Source organism: Haliaeetus albicilla, chromosome 16 (assembly GCF_947461875.1).
Source record: "Haliaeetus albicilla chromosome 16, bHalAlb1.1, whole genome shotgun sequence".
Taxonomy (NCBI): Eukaryota; Metazoa; Chordata; class Aves; order Accipitriformes; family Accipitridae; genus Haliaeetus; species Haliaeetus albicilla.
The window spans coordinates 3,031,001-3,046,942 of NC_091498.1; the positions used below are offsets into that span (position 1 = coordinate 3,031,001).

The following is a 15,942-nucleotide window of genomic DNA, read 5'->3' on the forward strand; positions in this document are numbered from 1 at the left end:
AAACAATGACTGGCTGCTGCGCTTCCAGCCTGTTCACACTTCAGGGCCGGACCTGAACCATAGCTGCAGATCCTCCCTGGGAAAGAGTTAACCTAGGCCTGGGGCGGACAGAGGCCCCAGGAGTAACAGCACTGCTGGCTGCCCATGGGTGGGGAGCAAGGCACCGCCAACAGATCCGGGAAAGCAAAGCATTCAGGATAATTTTGTTCCAGATCAAGAAAAAAAACCCAACAAAACCAAACCAACACAGAGAGGTGCTTTTCCTTGTGTTTATAAAAGATTTATATTTATTTCCTGATGATTTTTTTGTTCTCCCCTGATGTATAAGTATGCCCAGCAGGGCAGGAAGCTAGCGTCCCCAGGGGCAGGCAGGCAGCCAACCCAAATCCCCTCCTTGCCTTCACTCTATCTCCTGTGAAAGCCAGTCCTGCCCTTTTGAGCCGGTTGGGTTTCTAGTTCCCCACCTTCACACAGCCCCCCAAGGTTGCTGCTAACTGCTTCCCGCTGCCTCCTGCAGAGCAGAATAACTTCAGGCCTTACAACAGTTCTGCACAGGAGCTGATGGACTGGGCAATGGGTTGGAGGAGGAAAGAGAAGAGGAGAGGAAGTCCTCCTTTAAGCTTCAAATTCAAACTCAAAGTACTGGGGATCGAAGTAATGGATGCGAACGTAGCCATCCTCACCCCCGCTGCTGTAACTGCAAGAGAGGAAAGACAAGATAAAGTCAGGAATGTTGTCAGGAGCTCACAGCGTCTAGGTTTATACCAGTATTGGAGTCTGTTCTCGCACCCCCCTCCAAAAACTAATAAAGGAGTCACAGGACAGAAAAAATACCAGTGACGCAGCCAAAATGTGCAGCAGGGCATCAGTGTGAACCCCCTGGACAGCATGGGGGGAGGCAGCAGGGCTGGAGTGGGAGAATTAAGGAAGGTGCTTGCTCCATTCCCACTGCAGAGCTCCTGTGAGCCCAGCCATCTCCTAACTGGAAGGTGGGCTTGGCTTGACTGGGGCATACTGCAAGACCCACAGAGATCCTCACCTCTTCCCGTCGGGGTGAAAAGCAACGCTATTTATCGGACCAAAGTGACCCTTCACTCGGCCAAACTCTTCTTCAAAAGCCAAATGGAAGAACCTCGGAGAAGGAAGAAGATTGAAATTATCACAAGAAGTCAGGAGCCTGGTTAGGGACACTATCAGGGTTTCCTCAAAAAAGCTCCGCAAGTTTAATGACTCCTCCAACACTGCCAGGAGAAAGATGCTCTGGGACAAGCACCCCTGGGCTGTCAGGAGTCCTCCAGGTGAGGACTCAACCTTGCCAGAGGAAAAGGACCAACCTCGCCTCAAATTTGCCAATCCTGGTGGAGGTCGTGGTCACATCCATGGCCTCTTGCCCACCACCAAGCACGACCTGCAAAGGAGAGAAGCCAAAACACTTCAGTGCTGCTTACACCACACGCACAGCAGCAGCCGGGAGAGGAGGGAGCTGAGCCTTGGGGATGCCTCCTACTAACCCTGCAGATCCCAGAAACTCATAAGCAGGCCTGACTCCAGCCCCAGAGAAGGTCCTACCTCCCAGACACACTCGTTTGAAGATTAGAGGACACAAAGCCTTGTTCCCTGCGCCAGACCAAAGCAAAGTTTCCCAGACCCATCCCACAGTCACGTTTTTTAGCTGGACTGGTGACACTCTTGTCTTCCAGCTACCTGGGACAATGCAGGAGTCACAGCAAGACCGTTACAATGAACGAGCTCATTCTTACGTGATCAAAAATGGGGGAGAGTGCAGCAGAGTTCACCGGTCGCTCCGTCCGGAATGTCTTCAAATGCTCGAGTGTCGTGCAATCAAATAGCTAGGAGGCAAGAGGGAGAGAGTTATTCTGCAAGAGGGCTGGCAGCCCAATTAACTCACACAAATCTTGCTGCTAGGCCTCACCCCGGCCATTAATTTAATGTGGTGGCACCTCCCCTTTCTCCCTGAACTTTCCCACTAAGCTTTGACTTTCCACTAACTCAAATTTCTAAGGATCAAACCTCTGTGATAGCCACAGCTCTGAGCAGAGGTCCTGCAAGCAAATACCAACAGTCCACTGCAATTCCAACAAGAGGCCTCACCTTGGCTGTGTTGTCCTTGGAGGCAGTGATGAACATGGTCATGTCCCTGGAGGTCTGAATATCGTTGATTTGCTTGGTGTGCTCCTTGATGTTTGAGAGCTGTTCCCCTGACTGAAGGGTAAAGAAGGCAGTTTCAGCATGCTGGCAAGCAAACTGAGTGTACGCAAGATTTATCCATGAAAAACAGTTTAGGAGATGTCGCTGTCAGCAGTAGGGCAGGCATTGGTACATCAGCCTTGCTCAAGGGAGCTGCGTATTTTAACTATCCTTCCATGAGGCTGCCGGTTTGAGCCAAAAAGCCCATATTCTGTCCCATGACCAGAACAGGAATGCTGCAATATCCTCCCCCAGGCATTGCTGCCCGAAGAAGATGCTGTTCCTTATCAGACTGACCTTGGCACTAAACTGGTTCAGCTCTCCACTCTCATGTCCTGCAATGATGAAGTCTCCCAGAGGGCCCCACACAGCACTAGTGATTTTAGAGTCACTGCACGGGATTTTCATGTAAGGCTCGTTGTTCTCTGCAGGAAGGAAGGAAGGAGACAGACAGACAGACAGAGTGGCACCAGCTCCAGCGATCAACGCCTCCCCTTATTCCCCGGTGCAGGCACTGGCCCGGATTCCTCACCGATCTGGCTGGGATCCCGGAGGTCAAAGAAGCTCACAAAACACTGATATCCCATCTGCTTGTCCGTGGAAAACATGATGATGTTTCCTCCAAAGTCAAAACCACACGTCCTCACTGCTGAGCTGGTCTTCACCAGGGCGAGCTGCTTTCCTGAACACAGAGCAGAAACTGTCACTTCACCAGGTATTTTATTGCAAGGTTAATGAAAAAGATCAGATGAGCGGCAGGGTCGGAGGGAGGATGAGAGCATTGGGCGTAGCTGACAAGCAGGTTTGGTGACCTGCAAGCACTAACTGCACGATTTGACTACTTGGGCGGTAAAAAGTGCACAAATTCACTACATAGTCACTAGAAACTAGGCACATCCACAGACCCTCCCCTCCAGCAGTCTGAGTTAGGATTCAGACCTCCTTCAGGGGGGTGAATAAGCACATGTTTTGCTGCCACTATGCACTCCAAGCTTAGCAGACTTCATGGCAGGACAGAGCTGTGACTCAAACAGAGAAGAAAAGAATCTTACCTGTTTCACAGTCCCAGAGCCGACAGCTGTTATCCGCAGAGCCAGTGAGCACATGTCGTGTGTCCCCTAGGTCACCAGTTAGGGAATATCAACACATTCTCAGCCCCAAAAAGCTACTGTCTACATACCCAGGGAATATTTATACACAAGATTAAACAGCTGTATTACACAGAGATTGGGCAATGTTCATTCCAGGACCAGCAATACTCCAGTACAGACAGACACGGAATCCAAGTGTTCGCATTAAAAAAATCCACAGCTTTTTTCTAGAAATGTTAAAGGAAAAGGCTCCAGCTCTTGCATTAACACAACCTTTACATGTTTTTGTCTCCACTAACTGCTGCCCACACTGAAGATGGAAGACCTCGTGCAACTCGGACACCTTCCCAGGGCCAGCACAGCAAAAGCAATGATGCACAAATGAAAGCAGACAGGGCAATGCCGCACATGCTATTCCAAACGACAGCCCAGCATGAAAAATACCCAAAAGATGGAGTAAAGGAAAGACAACAGAAGAGTTAAATATACTGTATCACACACACACACACACACCCCTCGGCTCCTCTTCAAGAGGAAACGGTGCAGCAGTTGGGAGGAATCAGCTCAAGTGAATCCCTGTAAGGAAAATACATAGGGCAGACAAACTGGTTTCCACGATCAAAGGATACAGTCTGCATCCACGCACCAGACGGCTCCTGTGTGGCCGTTGTAGGTGCCGAGCCTCTCTCCATTCACTGAATACCAAACGTTGACAATCTGGGAGAAGAAAACAACCAAGCACCCCTCTTACCAGACGGATTAATTAACGGGACTGATTAAGAGCTCGTCAATCATCGCGGCGGAGGCTGGTTTTCACTCGGGGGTGGGGGTGAGGGGAACACGGACGGGCAGGGCCCGCCGCACTCACGGGATCCTTGGCCACGGTGAAAAGCAGGTCTCCCTCTCGGTTGTATTTGATCTGCGTGATGGAGCGCTCATGGCCCTGCAGTAGGATCGGCTTCTGCGAGGCGGGGGGAGACGCCATTTAATGCTTCAGGCGAGGCACGGCCTCAGCCCCCGGGTCCGGGGCTCCTGGGCCGCGGGGAGGGGGTGGGGGGGGGCACTGCCGCCCCCCGCCCCCTCCCCGCGGCCCAGGAGCCCTGGCCCGGGGGCTCTGACACCGTCCGACCACCGGTCACGACCACCGACCCGACCCGGCTCTTACCATGGCGGCAGCTCTGAGGGGAAAGAACCGGCCGATCGCTTCCGGGTCAGAGGGTTGCGCGGGACGGAAGTAGCGTCACCGTCGCTATGGCGCCCGTGGGTGAGCTTCCGGGATGGAGGGGAGAGAGTTCCCGGGCGGGGAAGGTTCTGCTTTGAGAAGGGAACGGGGTCTTCCCTTGGGAAGGGAAATAGCCACCGGCTGGACCTTTGTGGGGGACTTCCTTGAGGCGGGGGGAATGTGGCGGCAGGCTGGGCCCCGGGGGGATCTTCCCTGAGGGTGGAACAGGGCCATGGCTGTTCCCGAAATCCGGAATAAAACTCCTTAACGCCAAGGGGAAGTTAAGAAGCAGGCGCTTCGTTTAGTGCAGCGCTGGGGACGCGGGGGATCGCTCCTCCAAAGGCGTGTCCCACTTAGTATCAAAATCCATCAGTTTTTATGGACTTTTTCTGTCAGGTCATTGTTACATAAGCTCTTTACATAAAAATGCATACTATGCTCGTTCTTAAATTTAACGTTTATAAGGATTGGTCCTTTGATTATATAACCTTATCAATATTCTTATTTAAAAACAATCATTGGTCAGTTACACTTAGCTCTACTGATTGGAATCTTCGATACTCAAATCAAGATGGGAAGGGTAAGGGGGTTTCCAAGCAGTAAACTGGTGTCCACAATGGTTTCCTTAGTTTCTTGAAACAAAACATAGAAAAACCAGTAACTTCCTGGTGAGGTTTCTATGGTTAGCTATTTAAAACTTTAACAATATTAAGGTTCCTATAGTCACATATAACACAGTTCCTAAAGTTTCTATGGCTACATTTCAAACTTAACAATCCTATAAATTATGCTTCACAATTTTACTTCTTAATCAAACCTAACTCTTCTATGTGATTAAATTTTTATTTCTTTGCCAGAATATTTGCAACATGGCCTGGACCCCTGTGGGGTCTTCTCTGAGGGGGGCATGGGGGATGTGGCCTTCGGTTTGGTCTGCTGTGAGGTTTTCCCTGAAGGGAGAGCGTGGCCATGGGCTCGGCTGGCTCTGCTGCTTTCCTCGAAGGAGCGTGGCTGCAGGCTGGGCCCGGTGAGGGGCTTTCCCTGAGGAGGATGCGGCAGCAGGGTGGGCTCACTGTGGGGATTTCCCCCCCTCCAAGAGGAATGTGTCAGTAGGCCCAGAGTGGGGTTCTTCATGATGGGAGACGGTAGTGAGCTGGGCTGGTGAGCGTTGTCCCTGATGGGGAGCAGCAGTGGACCAGGCCAGGCCCTCTACAGGGAGATGAGGACAGGCTGACCCGGTGTGGGCTCTCTGAGGTGATGGCAGACCGGGCTGACATTCCCCTGGGCCATTGGGTTGCTGAGCCCAGGCTGTGCCGCAGGAGAGGCAGCGGCGCTGGTGCTGGTGGCCGTGCTGTGGGGCAGCACTGGACCGTTCCTGCGGACGGGTGCAGCGGGGCTGGAGGAGGTGCGGCACCAGGGCCGCCTGCAGCAGCTGCTGGCAGAGATCCGCTTCTTGGGCCTCAACTACAAGGTGCGACATCATCCAGGCTGCCGGGCCAGGGAGGTAGCAGGGTGTCAAACTGCCTTTGGGATCATTCCTTCCTGTTTACTTCTGGACTTGATACTTAAACTGTTAAATATTCCATCTATCATCACAATTCTTTATCCTTAGTAGTGTTTCATTTAATTGCCTATAGCACTGCTCTTCTTGTGCAGAATTGAGATCACTTTCATAGGTGGCAGGTTATTAACCCTCATATTTTACATAAAATAAGCACAGTCTGCCTTTTGCAGACTGGGGAACTAAGACGTTGAGGAGCTTGTGCCTGGCAGCGGAATCACCAGCGTGCCACATTTCCGCTGCCCAACACGGCACAGGGCAAGGGGGTCTGGGCTCTGCTGCCCACTCACTGCGGGGCACATGGTGGGTTTGCAAGCAGCAACTGACAGGCTTGTGTTCTTCTTGCAGTACATGGTGCCGTTTCTGCTCAATCAAGGTGGATCTCTCCTCTTCTACCTCACCTTGGCATCCGCAGGTTAGTTCTCGTCACTTTCACGGAGTGGGTTGATTGGGATTTTGGGAGGATCAGTGCTATTGATTACTCTGGTGACTCAGGTAAACATCAAGCAGCTGTCTTGTAATAATCACAAATAAAAGAAGTCCCTTATGATTTGTACAAGATCATCCATTTTAAACTGTTTGTGTTACAACTGTTCAATTTCAGATCTGTCCCTGGCAGTACCACTCTGTAACTCCCTGGCTTTGGTAGTCATGCTGGTGACTGGGAGGCTTCTGGGAGAGGACATTGGTGGTAAAAGTAAGTTACACTTAAAACATTTCCTCACATTGTCTCCTGCACCTATTTGCTGACTTAATAGTGTGGGCTACCCACTAGTCTCCTGAAAAATAGCAAACACCCACACAAGGGCTTTAACTAGTTAAGCAGCAGTTCTTGCTACAGGACCTGAAAGGGAAGTGAAACGGACTTGTGGGCAGCGGTAGTTAATTTGAAGATAGAACTGGCTGTCCTAAGCTAACAAAGTTTATAGGCCCGAGCTTTCACCTAACTAGATATTTAACCATAAGAGAAGCACTAAATAATATGCCCACCATGGAAAAGGAGTGCACCATAAGCCCCCAGATGTTAACACCCATCCTTCTTTCCTTCCCTTACATCCTACAATGACATTACCTTGCTTGGAAAGTCAGAAAAATGGCAGGAAACTTGAAAGCTTAAAAACACCAGGACCTGGCGCAATAGCTGTAGGAATAGACTAAAATGGGGGTTTTTTTGTTTAAGCATGGTTCTTGCTAGCCAGACATACAGCATCAGCAACGTTTTCTTAGAAATGTGCTTTGCTCAATGTACATGGGCAGTCCAGACATCCAAATCCCTTCAGTTCTCACCTGGTCCAGGTCATATCTATCCAGACGTTTATGCTAGCCTATTTACTGTGACATCTGAGCATCATATAGTTAGCAATGAGAAGATCTGACTAGTGTTGAACTGTGTAAGTTCCCAACATCTTGTTGTTCATTTCCGCAGGGGCTGTGGTGGGAATGCTGCTCACCATCCTAGGAGTCACGCTCTGTGTAGCTGGTTCATGAACAAGATGCAGTGAGAAGCAGAGGAAGAGAACCTGTTCAAAGGTAACCCCCGTGGCTAAAGAGGGGGCTTCTGGCTCAGCAGCAGACCCTTTGGCTCAGTTGGACCTAGGAAGCTGTATTTTGACACACAGATGTCAAAAAAACTGGACCGTATTCCCTGAGCACCAGGGTGGAACAAGACATGTTGCAAGGACATCCTATTTAATGTCTTGATTTAAGGAATTTTTTGTTTGTGGGTGTTTCAAGGCAAGGATGATTGAATTGTCTTGGTCAGCACTGCAGGGATAATAAATGGTTAATAAATCGTTCAAAGGGAGCTTCTGGGACCGAGTGGTTTTTCTGTAGAAGGAATCTGTTTAGGAACTCTCCCTTTTTGTGGCCAAGCACATGGAAGTGGCTTCCTCCACTGCGCTCAGCTGCAACGTACCAGGTCACGCTGCACAGCCCCTTACACTGAGGTTACCACCTGGCTTTCCTCCACTGGCATCTTGTAGAGTTCCTCTCATCTGTAAAATAACAACAGTGCAGTTTGTCCCTAGGGAGGGAAGGGTGTTTTTCTTTTTAGTGAAATTATCAGTCCAAAATACCAGATGGATCACAGAAGGAAAAAAATCTTTGTTACCCTTGTAATTAATCAGAAACACTAGGGAGGGGAATACAGAAAGCCTTGTACAAAGAGTGTTAATAAAAGAGCTGTTTATTACTATGACTTTTCCTAAATCAGGCAGATGCTCCTAAAAGAAGTTAACAGAAACAAAATGTACATAATTTTGGGAACAGGTTTGATTGCTGCAAACATTATCCAAGCATTCCAAACCAGAGGGACAATGATGCGATGAAATCTCTTTATAAGAAGCATCTGACATAGAACAAACTTCCTGGCAGACATTTTGTTATAAAGGCGTGTATCCTATTTGGCAATTCCTCCTTCCCAAGTTCAGATACAAACCAGCTTAATTAGAGTTCAGAAAAGCAGCCATCGCCTCTGCCACATCATCACACGATAGAGATGAGGAAAGAGGGAAAATCTTCATTATTTAACAACATTGTGTATCTCATTCATTACTCACTGGTACTCTGCTTCTCAAGCCTAGACGGTGAGGATGCTTGATTTTAGAAGAGTTTGTTAATTCATCAAAAAGCTTGGCCAGTCTAGTGTTAGAGAAATCTAGGATTCACATGCTTTTGTTTTCTGCAGCTGTGCAGATAGCCATGTACCGAACTGTCCCTCTTCTCCCATCACACTCCCTTTGTGAACTCTTCAGAGCTCTTTCCTGCCAAGGGCAACATCGTTTGGTGCTTTTCATCCTCAGAGTCACTGGCATCCCTTTTCCTCGCCACAGTCTTTTGTGATTTGTCTGTAGTCCGTGCCTTTTTGCTGTGAGAAGGAAATACAGTTATTAATGTAGCACTTCACTATTACAGAAAGGTTCTGGGACGAAATTCATGGATTCCATTTCCAGTTTTACCATGGCTTTGGTATGCAAACTTGGGTCTCTACATTAAATTCAAAGGTAGTTTATTTAATGCCTCATGATTGTCTCCCACTGCAGAGGAGAGCTGTGACACTCAAATAATAACAACTGTAGAGCGGAGTGATCTGGAGGGGGGAAGGCCAACGGAAAGGAGTGGCATCAGAGTGCCCACCCCACTGAGAAATGCTGGCCCAGCCTCTAAAGCAAACACGGCACACCAGGCTCCCCATTGAGCCAAGAAGTCAGAAGCCATTAGCTAATTCTTCACTAGGGCTTTCTCTAATTTAAGTTCAAAGGAGTTGTTTTCCTTTGAAGTTCTAATTAATCCAAAGAGACTACCTAGGCAGAACTGTGAATCACCTACAATATAATGCATGTCATCCCATTACATCAATTCTAAATGTCCTTACGAAAAGTTTAAAACATTAATATGCCACAAACAATAAGCATCTTGTAGACATTTTTCACACAGAATTGTGTTTTAAAAGAACTGCTTTTTTTTCCCTTTTTAAAAAAAGGCTTAAACTTGTTACTATCTAATAAATGTGTTCAGTCATTTTAGGAATTACATGTTTATTCCCTGCCATGTTTACTCACCTGGCTACAGGCAAGTTCTGCTTAACAAGTTGTATTTAGGGGTACCGAATTTTAGTGTAAGAACTCTGAACACAGCCAGGAAGGATTTTACACACTTCATAGAACGATTAAGTGGAATATATACCTTACTGTGGTGTATTGTTTTGGCTTTTGGTATAAGTTCTTCTGCAACTCTCTGGAACAGGAATAAGGATAGAAGTAGTACACACAAAAAAATCCAGGAAAGCCTTTGATATCCTTACTGCAGTGGGAAGCTGTAACTCCCACATTCCAGAAGGGAAATGTTCATTACCCAGATGACTATCTCTCGGCTTTCTAACATGCAAAGCCCTGCCGTTACACACTGTCCTCCGGTTTCTGAAGTTCCCCCTGGTGGTTACTTTCATCTTTACACATTGTAGAGAGAAGCGCAGCGTTTCATAAACCTAACGAACAGGACTTAAAACAAGTGAGAAAACTGAAGAACTTCCCCAAGCAATTGCTATAAACTATTGATTGATGTATTCTCACAGACTGTCTCTGAAGGGCTGGCTCTTGGAGTTGGCCTCCCTGCTGTGCAAAACCTGCAGCACCAATAGATTCTAGTGGGACCATAAGTACTTCCCTGCAGCAGCGAGACTCCTACCAGGGCAGAAAATCGTTTCTCAGACCTGATCAATGGGTATGTCCACCCTTGTGTGTTCATCCTCTTTTACTTCCCGGGCACCTCGCATCTCCTTCCCAGGATCTCTGGTTTTATAGATGCTTTCTTCTGCAAAGAGAAGAAAAGAAAAAAGCTGTTCAATGGGTATTGCAGATAGCTGTGCCCTGGTCTTGATGAGGCTACAGAAATGTCCTCGTATATGCCCAGATGAGGAGAGGAAAGAAGCAGAAATACAGAAGTTATTGGATGCATCACTGCTTGCTTTTGGTGTATCTGCAGGTATTTTGTCCTTTAGCATCAAAGCAAAGCCAGTCTTCCTCTATGCTTACAGCAGTGTCCTTTACCTTGATCAGGCCAGTGCTGCATATTCCTGTTGCTCCTTCTGTTTCGTCCTGCACGGACAGGTTTAGCATGGAAAATGGACTCTTCCTCTCCGAGGCAAGATTTCCTGGCTTGCCTTGGCAGCTGTGGAAAAGCGGCTGGGATCTTGCCTTTCTCTGCAGCTCCTGTGGTCTGCATCCTGCGACTGTCCAGCTGAAAGTATTCACCACACACTTCTGATAGGCCTTCTTGATAAAACAGTTTATAAAACACGAGAAGTTTTGCAGGGCAATCCCTTAAACACTGCAACTTTCCTCTGTGACCCTTGATCCTGACTGGTACAAAGCTGTAACGCTGCATTCTCTGACTGGGTTTTAAGTTGATACTACACATGAAACAGATATGGGGAACACATAAAACACTTTTTGCAGTCACTCCTACCTGTTGAGGTGGTTCAGCAAGAGCAGAGTCGCCAGCTCTGTCCTGGGAGGTGGCACAGAGTTCACCAAACTGAGAACAAAAGAAAAAAAGGAAAAGGAAATTTTAAAAGCAAATAGCACAGATAATACAGACGCACATTTCAATGGACAATCCAGGACAGCCCAGCTGCTGTACCTGTAGTCTCTGTTGGGCATTTTACCCACACAGTGAGTAGGAAAGATATCCTAGCTCCAGGATGAATTCTCCCTGCCCATCAGCCAAAAAGGAGAAGAGGTAAGTGAGGCCACCTTAAGGAGTTTTTCTTCAGGCAGTGAGATTTAATTCAAGCGTGATCTGGCCACATAACTGTCTCTAGCTCCTCTCCTTTGGGAATGGTGCCAATCAAGGATGCCTGTCCTGGTTTCAGCTGGGATGTAGTTAACTGTCTTCCTAGTAGCTGGTACAGTGCTATGTTTTGAGTTCAGTATGTGAAGAATGTTGATAACACTGATGTTTTCAGTTGTTGCTCAGTAGTGTTTAGACTATAGTCAAGGATTTTTCAGCTTCTCATGCCCAGCCAGGGCACCTGACCCAAACTGGCCAACGGTGTATTCCATACCATGCGACGTCCCATCTAGTTTAGGAACTGGGAAGTGGGGGGCACGGATTCGCTGCTCGGGGACTGGCTGGGTGTCGGTCGGAGGGTGGTGAGCAATTGCCCTGCGCATCATTTGTACATTTCAATCCTTTTATTACTACTGTTGTCATTTTATTAGTGTTATCATTATCATTATTAGTTTCTTCTTTTCTGTTCTATTAAACCGTTCTTATCTCAACCCAGGAGTTTTACTTCTTTTCCTGATTTTCTCCCCCATCCCACTGGATGGGGGGGGAGTGAGTGAGCGCCTGTGTGGTGCTTAGTTGCTGGCTGGGGTTAAACCACGACAATGCCATAGCCATGGCAATTGGGAATGGAGATTGTGGTACACATCCACTGCGTATAGAGGGATGCCTGCACAAAAGTAATGGTGACAGTAGCACAAACAGTCCTGTGCCAGCTGAGCCACCTACCCTTCTGTGGTATTTTTTGCGCCTGCTTTTTGGGTGGTTCCTGCAACAAAAAAGAAGCAGATTCTCAGTATCAGGTAGAAGTCAGCTGCAGGAGGACACCATCTCCCCTTTTCCCATAAGAGAGAGGGCCCCTGGAGGTGTTTTTTTTCTCAGCACAGGTAGAGCACACTCCACAGCAGATCACCTTCCCATTATATCACACCACCCACCATAGGCCTGTGAAATTCAATGCCTGGCCTAATGGGCAGGTGCTCCTCAGTGCTTGATGAACACTTAACTGAGAAACAACCAAACTGCTTGCTTTCTCTGGCACTGAACTCTGGATTTCAGGGGCTAACCTTCAAAGCTTTGAAAACACATTATTTCTTCCTAAACTTCCAACACATGAAGCAAAACTCAAGCCCTGAAGCAGACAGCACTGAACAGGAGGGCTACAAAAAGGATGGCTTTAGCTGAAGACCACCACGGACACGATTCTTTAAACCACCTGGCCACAGTCTACGTACCACAACATCCTGCGTGCAGAATCCTGGGGCACCAGCAGCTCAAAGTAAGGCAGTTTTTTGTACTCCTCATTTCCCACTGCCACATAGTAATCGCCATTCACCAGCCCCTCCCCACTGGACACCTGAGTTCCGTCCAGCCTGCAGAGCCTCAAGGAAGAGAGAGCAAAGGGTTTAGAGATGTCACCAGACCCTGAACAACCCCTCAGCATGGAAGCAGTCAAGCAAGTGCAAAGTGGTAAACAGGAGCAATCATTCTTAGTATTACTCCGAGGAAGTATGCAGAAATATTACACCCAGTGATCACTGAGATGCAGTTGATTTTAGCTTTTTCCTTGGGTGTCAGTAAACAGGTGTATGAGGAGAAGGTAGGCTGCATTTGTTGGATAAAAGCCCCTCTAGACATAAACTCCTTTTTATGCCATGCTTTACTGCTTGCTTACTGCTTTTCCACCAGACCACCAGCAACATCAGCCCTCCTCACAAAGCACCCAAGACATTGGGGTTATCCCTGATTTGAAGATGGGAAAACCAGAAAAGCAAATGAGTTTGCAAAAGCAGACTTTAAGTGGCTGTCTGAACTCCCAGTCTTCTGTGCTAATCAGAGCTGCTTATGTTCTGGACATAAGGAAAGAGGAGCCGGCAGTGCCTTATCTGGATACCCACTTTTTAACAGCTCCACTGCGCAGGTCAACTTTCTCTGTCAATGTGGCCAGGAGCGCATCCCACTGCAGTGAGGTGCTCTTGGAGAGCGGCAGTGGGAAAGGAGGGCTCAACAAATCCCCATTCCGGAAAACACTGCAGTAGAAACAACCCAGAGCATGCGATGAGCCAGTACTCCTGCAGCTGTGGAAGGTGGGGAAAAAAGCCAGCCAGTGGTGCCTGGACAGTATTTACAACAAATAGTTCTGGTAGAAGCTGGGAATTGTCCCTGTGGGGCAGCGCTCCCAGGATCTCAAAGAAATTCCCTCCTCCAGCCTCCAAAAACATTCCCAGAGACCCTCCAAGGAGAAAACACCAAGGCACTTACTGTATCATGCAGGGCAAACGGGCGTGCTTCTGCCATCGCGCCAAGACGTTCGACTTCCAGGGAGCTACGGTGCAGAACTGTAGAGACCAAGTTCAGCGCACAAGAACAGTGACAGCCCTGACAGAGCCTCCCAGGGCTGTTCCCTTTTCTCCATCAGGAGCTGCCTGCTCTGGGACACCGCCTGCCCTGCCTTCAGGCTTGCTGCTGCTAGGTGGGATTTGTTGTCAGCAACACCCAGGCTGGAAAGGCTCTTCACATAGCTGAGCACGTTCCAGAATTGCCAGCCAACCTCTGAGCACGGACCCTTCCCCTGCACCATTAAGGGGGATGAAGGTACACAGCAGTAGCCCCTGTGCTGTCTCACATGTCCTACTGATTCCTGTGGCACTTTCCTGATCTCCACTGGGCACCTCGCAGCCTTAAATCTCAACTTTAGTTTCATCAGTGCCAGCCCTAACGTCTCTCTCACCTCCCTGCTCATTCTGCACTCCCGCCTGCCCCCACTCAGCTCAGGGACTCACCTGCAGACCCTCGCTGTTCCTTGTCCCACGGACCTCCTTCCTTCCGTGATTTAAATAGCTGTGAGAAAAAGACAACGTTGCCGCATACTAACTGGGTCATGGCTGACTAAAGAGCAGTGAGGAAACCACCAACTGCTCTGCCTTGGTGCATTGCCACCAGAAGTGTGGGTCACTTATTTGGGTCACTTCTGAAACAATTCTCCAGGTGCCCCACCTCATGGTCTCCCAGAACTTCAGTCTAAATTAAAGTCTGCTACATGTAAGAAATTCCCAGCCAAATACAGACCATTTCAGATCCCCACACTAAAGACACCCAAAAGATTTTATTCCTTTGTGTTGCTCACTGATCAAGGCTCCAAGGGCTGACTGGCATTGATGTAGCCTAGACCACCTCCTCAACAAAATACAATACACACCCGGGAGCCCCTGGCACACACACCACACACATCACCTCTAGAGTCAAGCGATGCCACAAAAACCTCTTTAACCCTCTGTATTTCAGGATGAACCAAAACAGCTCTACTTTGTACAGGATTAGAAACCAAAAAAACCTTCATCAAACCAAAGCAAAAGTATTTGTCAGTGGAGACAGTGTGACTGACAGCTCTGCCAAGGAAGCGGGCAGCAGAACCTCCCACGCCACAAAACAAGGTGCACAGGAGGCAGAGCAGCACCCATCACAACATCCTGCCAGAGAACGCATGCCTCCCCCAACGTGTGTTCTTCTGAGAGTCAATTGACCTTACCAGGAATATTTGCATTTTCCGTGTGATCTGGAATATGTCCAGTAGTTTCCAGTAAGAAAAGAAATTAATCCGTCTCTGGTTTTCGTTGGGTTTCTACCCTTCTTACCTCTTTTTTTCCATTCACACCCCAATACGTTCCCCACAGAGGTGATGTAAAGCTGTTTACCAAAACCAGAGACCAACGTTCCATCTACTCACTCAAGCTTTTTGAACTTTTCAAAGCCTGCAGCCACGTACTGGCATCCGTCCTGCAGGTCCCCCAGCTCAGCGATGCGGTGGCCGTGCCTGGGTGTGTAGATGTTCCTCACAGCTAAGGGCGCGTGAATGCTCTTGGTCACCTCATTCAGAAATGCCTCAAAGGTCAGAAACCGCCGCTGGTTCACTACAAACTTCCTCCCGGGGAAGAAAGGGTCACCATTGCGATACACCACCACATTCTTGGCTGGAGGTGCCAGAGCTAAGCCGCAGGAGCTCATCCCCCGTAGGTCAAGCAAGTCCCGCTGACCAGAGAGGCAAAACAGACCAACGTGGGGAGCAGAGGAGAGCTCCAGCCAGCCTCCTGCTGAGCCCAAACCTTTCCGACCAGCCGCTCTCACGCTCTGCCGTCCCTTCCCAGCACAGTCCGGCACGACTGGCTGTCTCCATGGACGCACACCCAGCAGGAGGAAGTTGTGGGCCCGACTGGAGGCCACATCAAACAACCTGCAGAGCACTTTTCTATTCGAGAACCGGGAACCACACAGCTCTTTAATCCCCAAACATCAAGTACTGCAAGCTCCTTCACCAGCCGCTGCAGCCACCAGGCTCAGATTAATCAGTTTGAAGGTACATAAGTGCCAGTATCTTTACGGCAGCAGCTCACATCCCATCCAGAGCGGCACTATCCAGAAGCTGTCACCCCCTTGCTATCGCTTGCTACCTGCATGAGAAGTGCAACGGGTTTCTGTCCTGTGTTTATTGGACAAAGATCCACATCCCAGCGGACACACCACCCTTTGCACTGAACAGGCTGCCATGGGTCGGAACGGGCCGTGGACTCACTTGG

At 48.7% G+C, this 15,942-nt stretch overlaps 3 protein-coding genes across 4 annotated transcripts; 1 reads left to right on the forward strand and 2 right to left on the reverse strand.

Moving 5' to 3' along the window:
• Positions 1–255: 255 nt before the first annotated feature.
• Positions 256–4,573, reverse strand: EIF3I (eukaryotic translation initiation factor 3 subunit I). Its single transcript, XM_069802977.1, has 11 exons — positions 4,465–4,573; positions 4,168–4,260; positions 3,929–4,016; positions 3,261–3,326; positions 2,741–2,890; positions 2,506–2,633; positions 2,113–2,223; positions 1,761–1,850; positions 1,335–1,408; positions 1,040–1,132; positions 256–697 (listed from the first exon to the last, which is right to left on the reverse strand). The coding sequence occupies exons 1-11, from the start codon at positions 4,465–4,467 to the stop codon at positions 616–618; spliced, it is 978 nt and encodes a 325-aa protein (XP_069659078.1). The 5' UTR covers positions 4,468–4,573; the 3' UTR covers positions 256–615.
• TMEM234 (transmembrane protein 234) lies at positions 4,496–7,886 on the forward strand. The gene is made up of 5 exons (XM_069802980.1): positions 4,496–4,563; positions 5,841–5,992; positions 6,431–6,497; positions 6,687–6,779; positions 7,509–7,886. Exons 1-5 carry the CDS (start codon positions 4,551–4,553, stop codon positions 7,568–7,570), a joined length of 387 nt encoding a protein of 128 aa, XP_069659081.1. The 5' UTR covers positions 4,496–4,550; the 3' UTR covers positions 7,571–7,886.
• A 365-nt stretch (positions 7,887–8,251) lies between these two features.
• Positions 8,252–15,863, reverse strand: DCDC2B (doublecortin domain containing 2B). Of its 2 annotated transcripts, none has more exons than XM_069802981.1 (10): positions 15,135–15,863; positions 14,152–14,209; positions 13,631–13,707; positions 13,267–13,398; positions 12,604–12,750; positions 12,098–12,137; positions 11,048–11,116; positions 10,630–10,819; positions 10,293–10,393; positions 8,252–8,941 (listed from the first exon to the last, which is right to left on the reverse strand). In XM_069802981.1, exons 1-10 carry the CDS (start codon positions 15,371–15,373, stop codon positions 8,810–8,812), a joined length of 1,185 nt encoding a protein of 394 aa, XP_069659082.1. In that variant the 5' UTR covers positions 15,374–15,863; the 3' UTR covers positions 8,252–8,809. The 2 variants fall into 2 exon arrangements, with proteins under 2 accessions (XP_069659082.1, XP_009915751.1); XM_009917449.2 differs by having other exon boundaries at positions 15,096–15,863.
• Between the last annotated feature and the right edge of the window lie 79 nt (positions 15,864–15,942).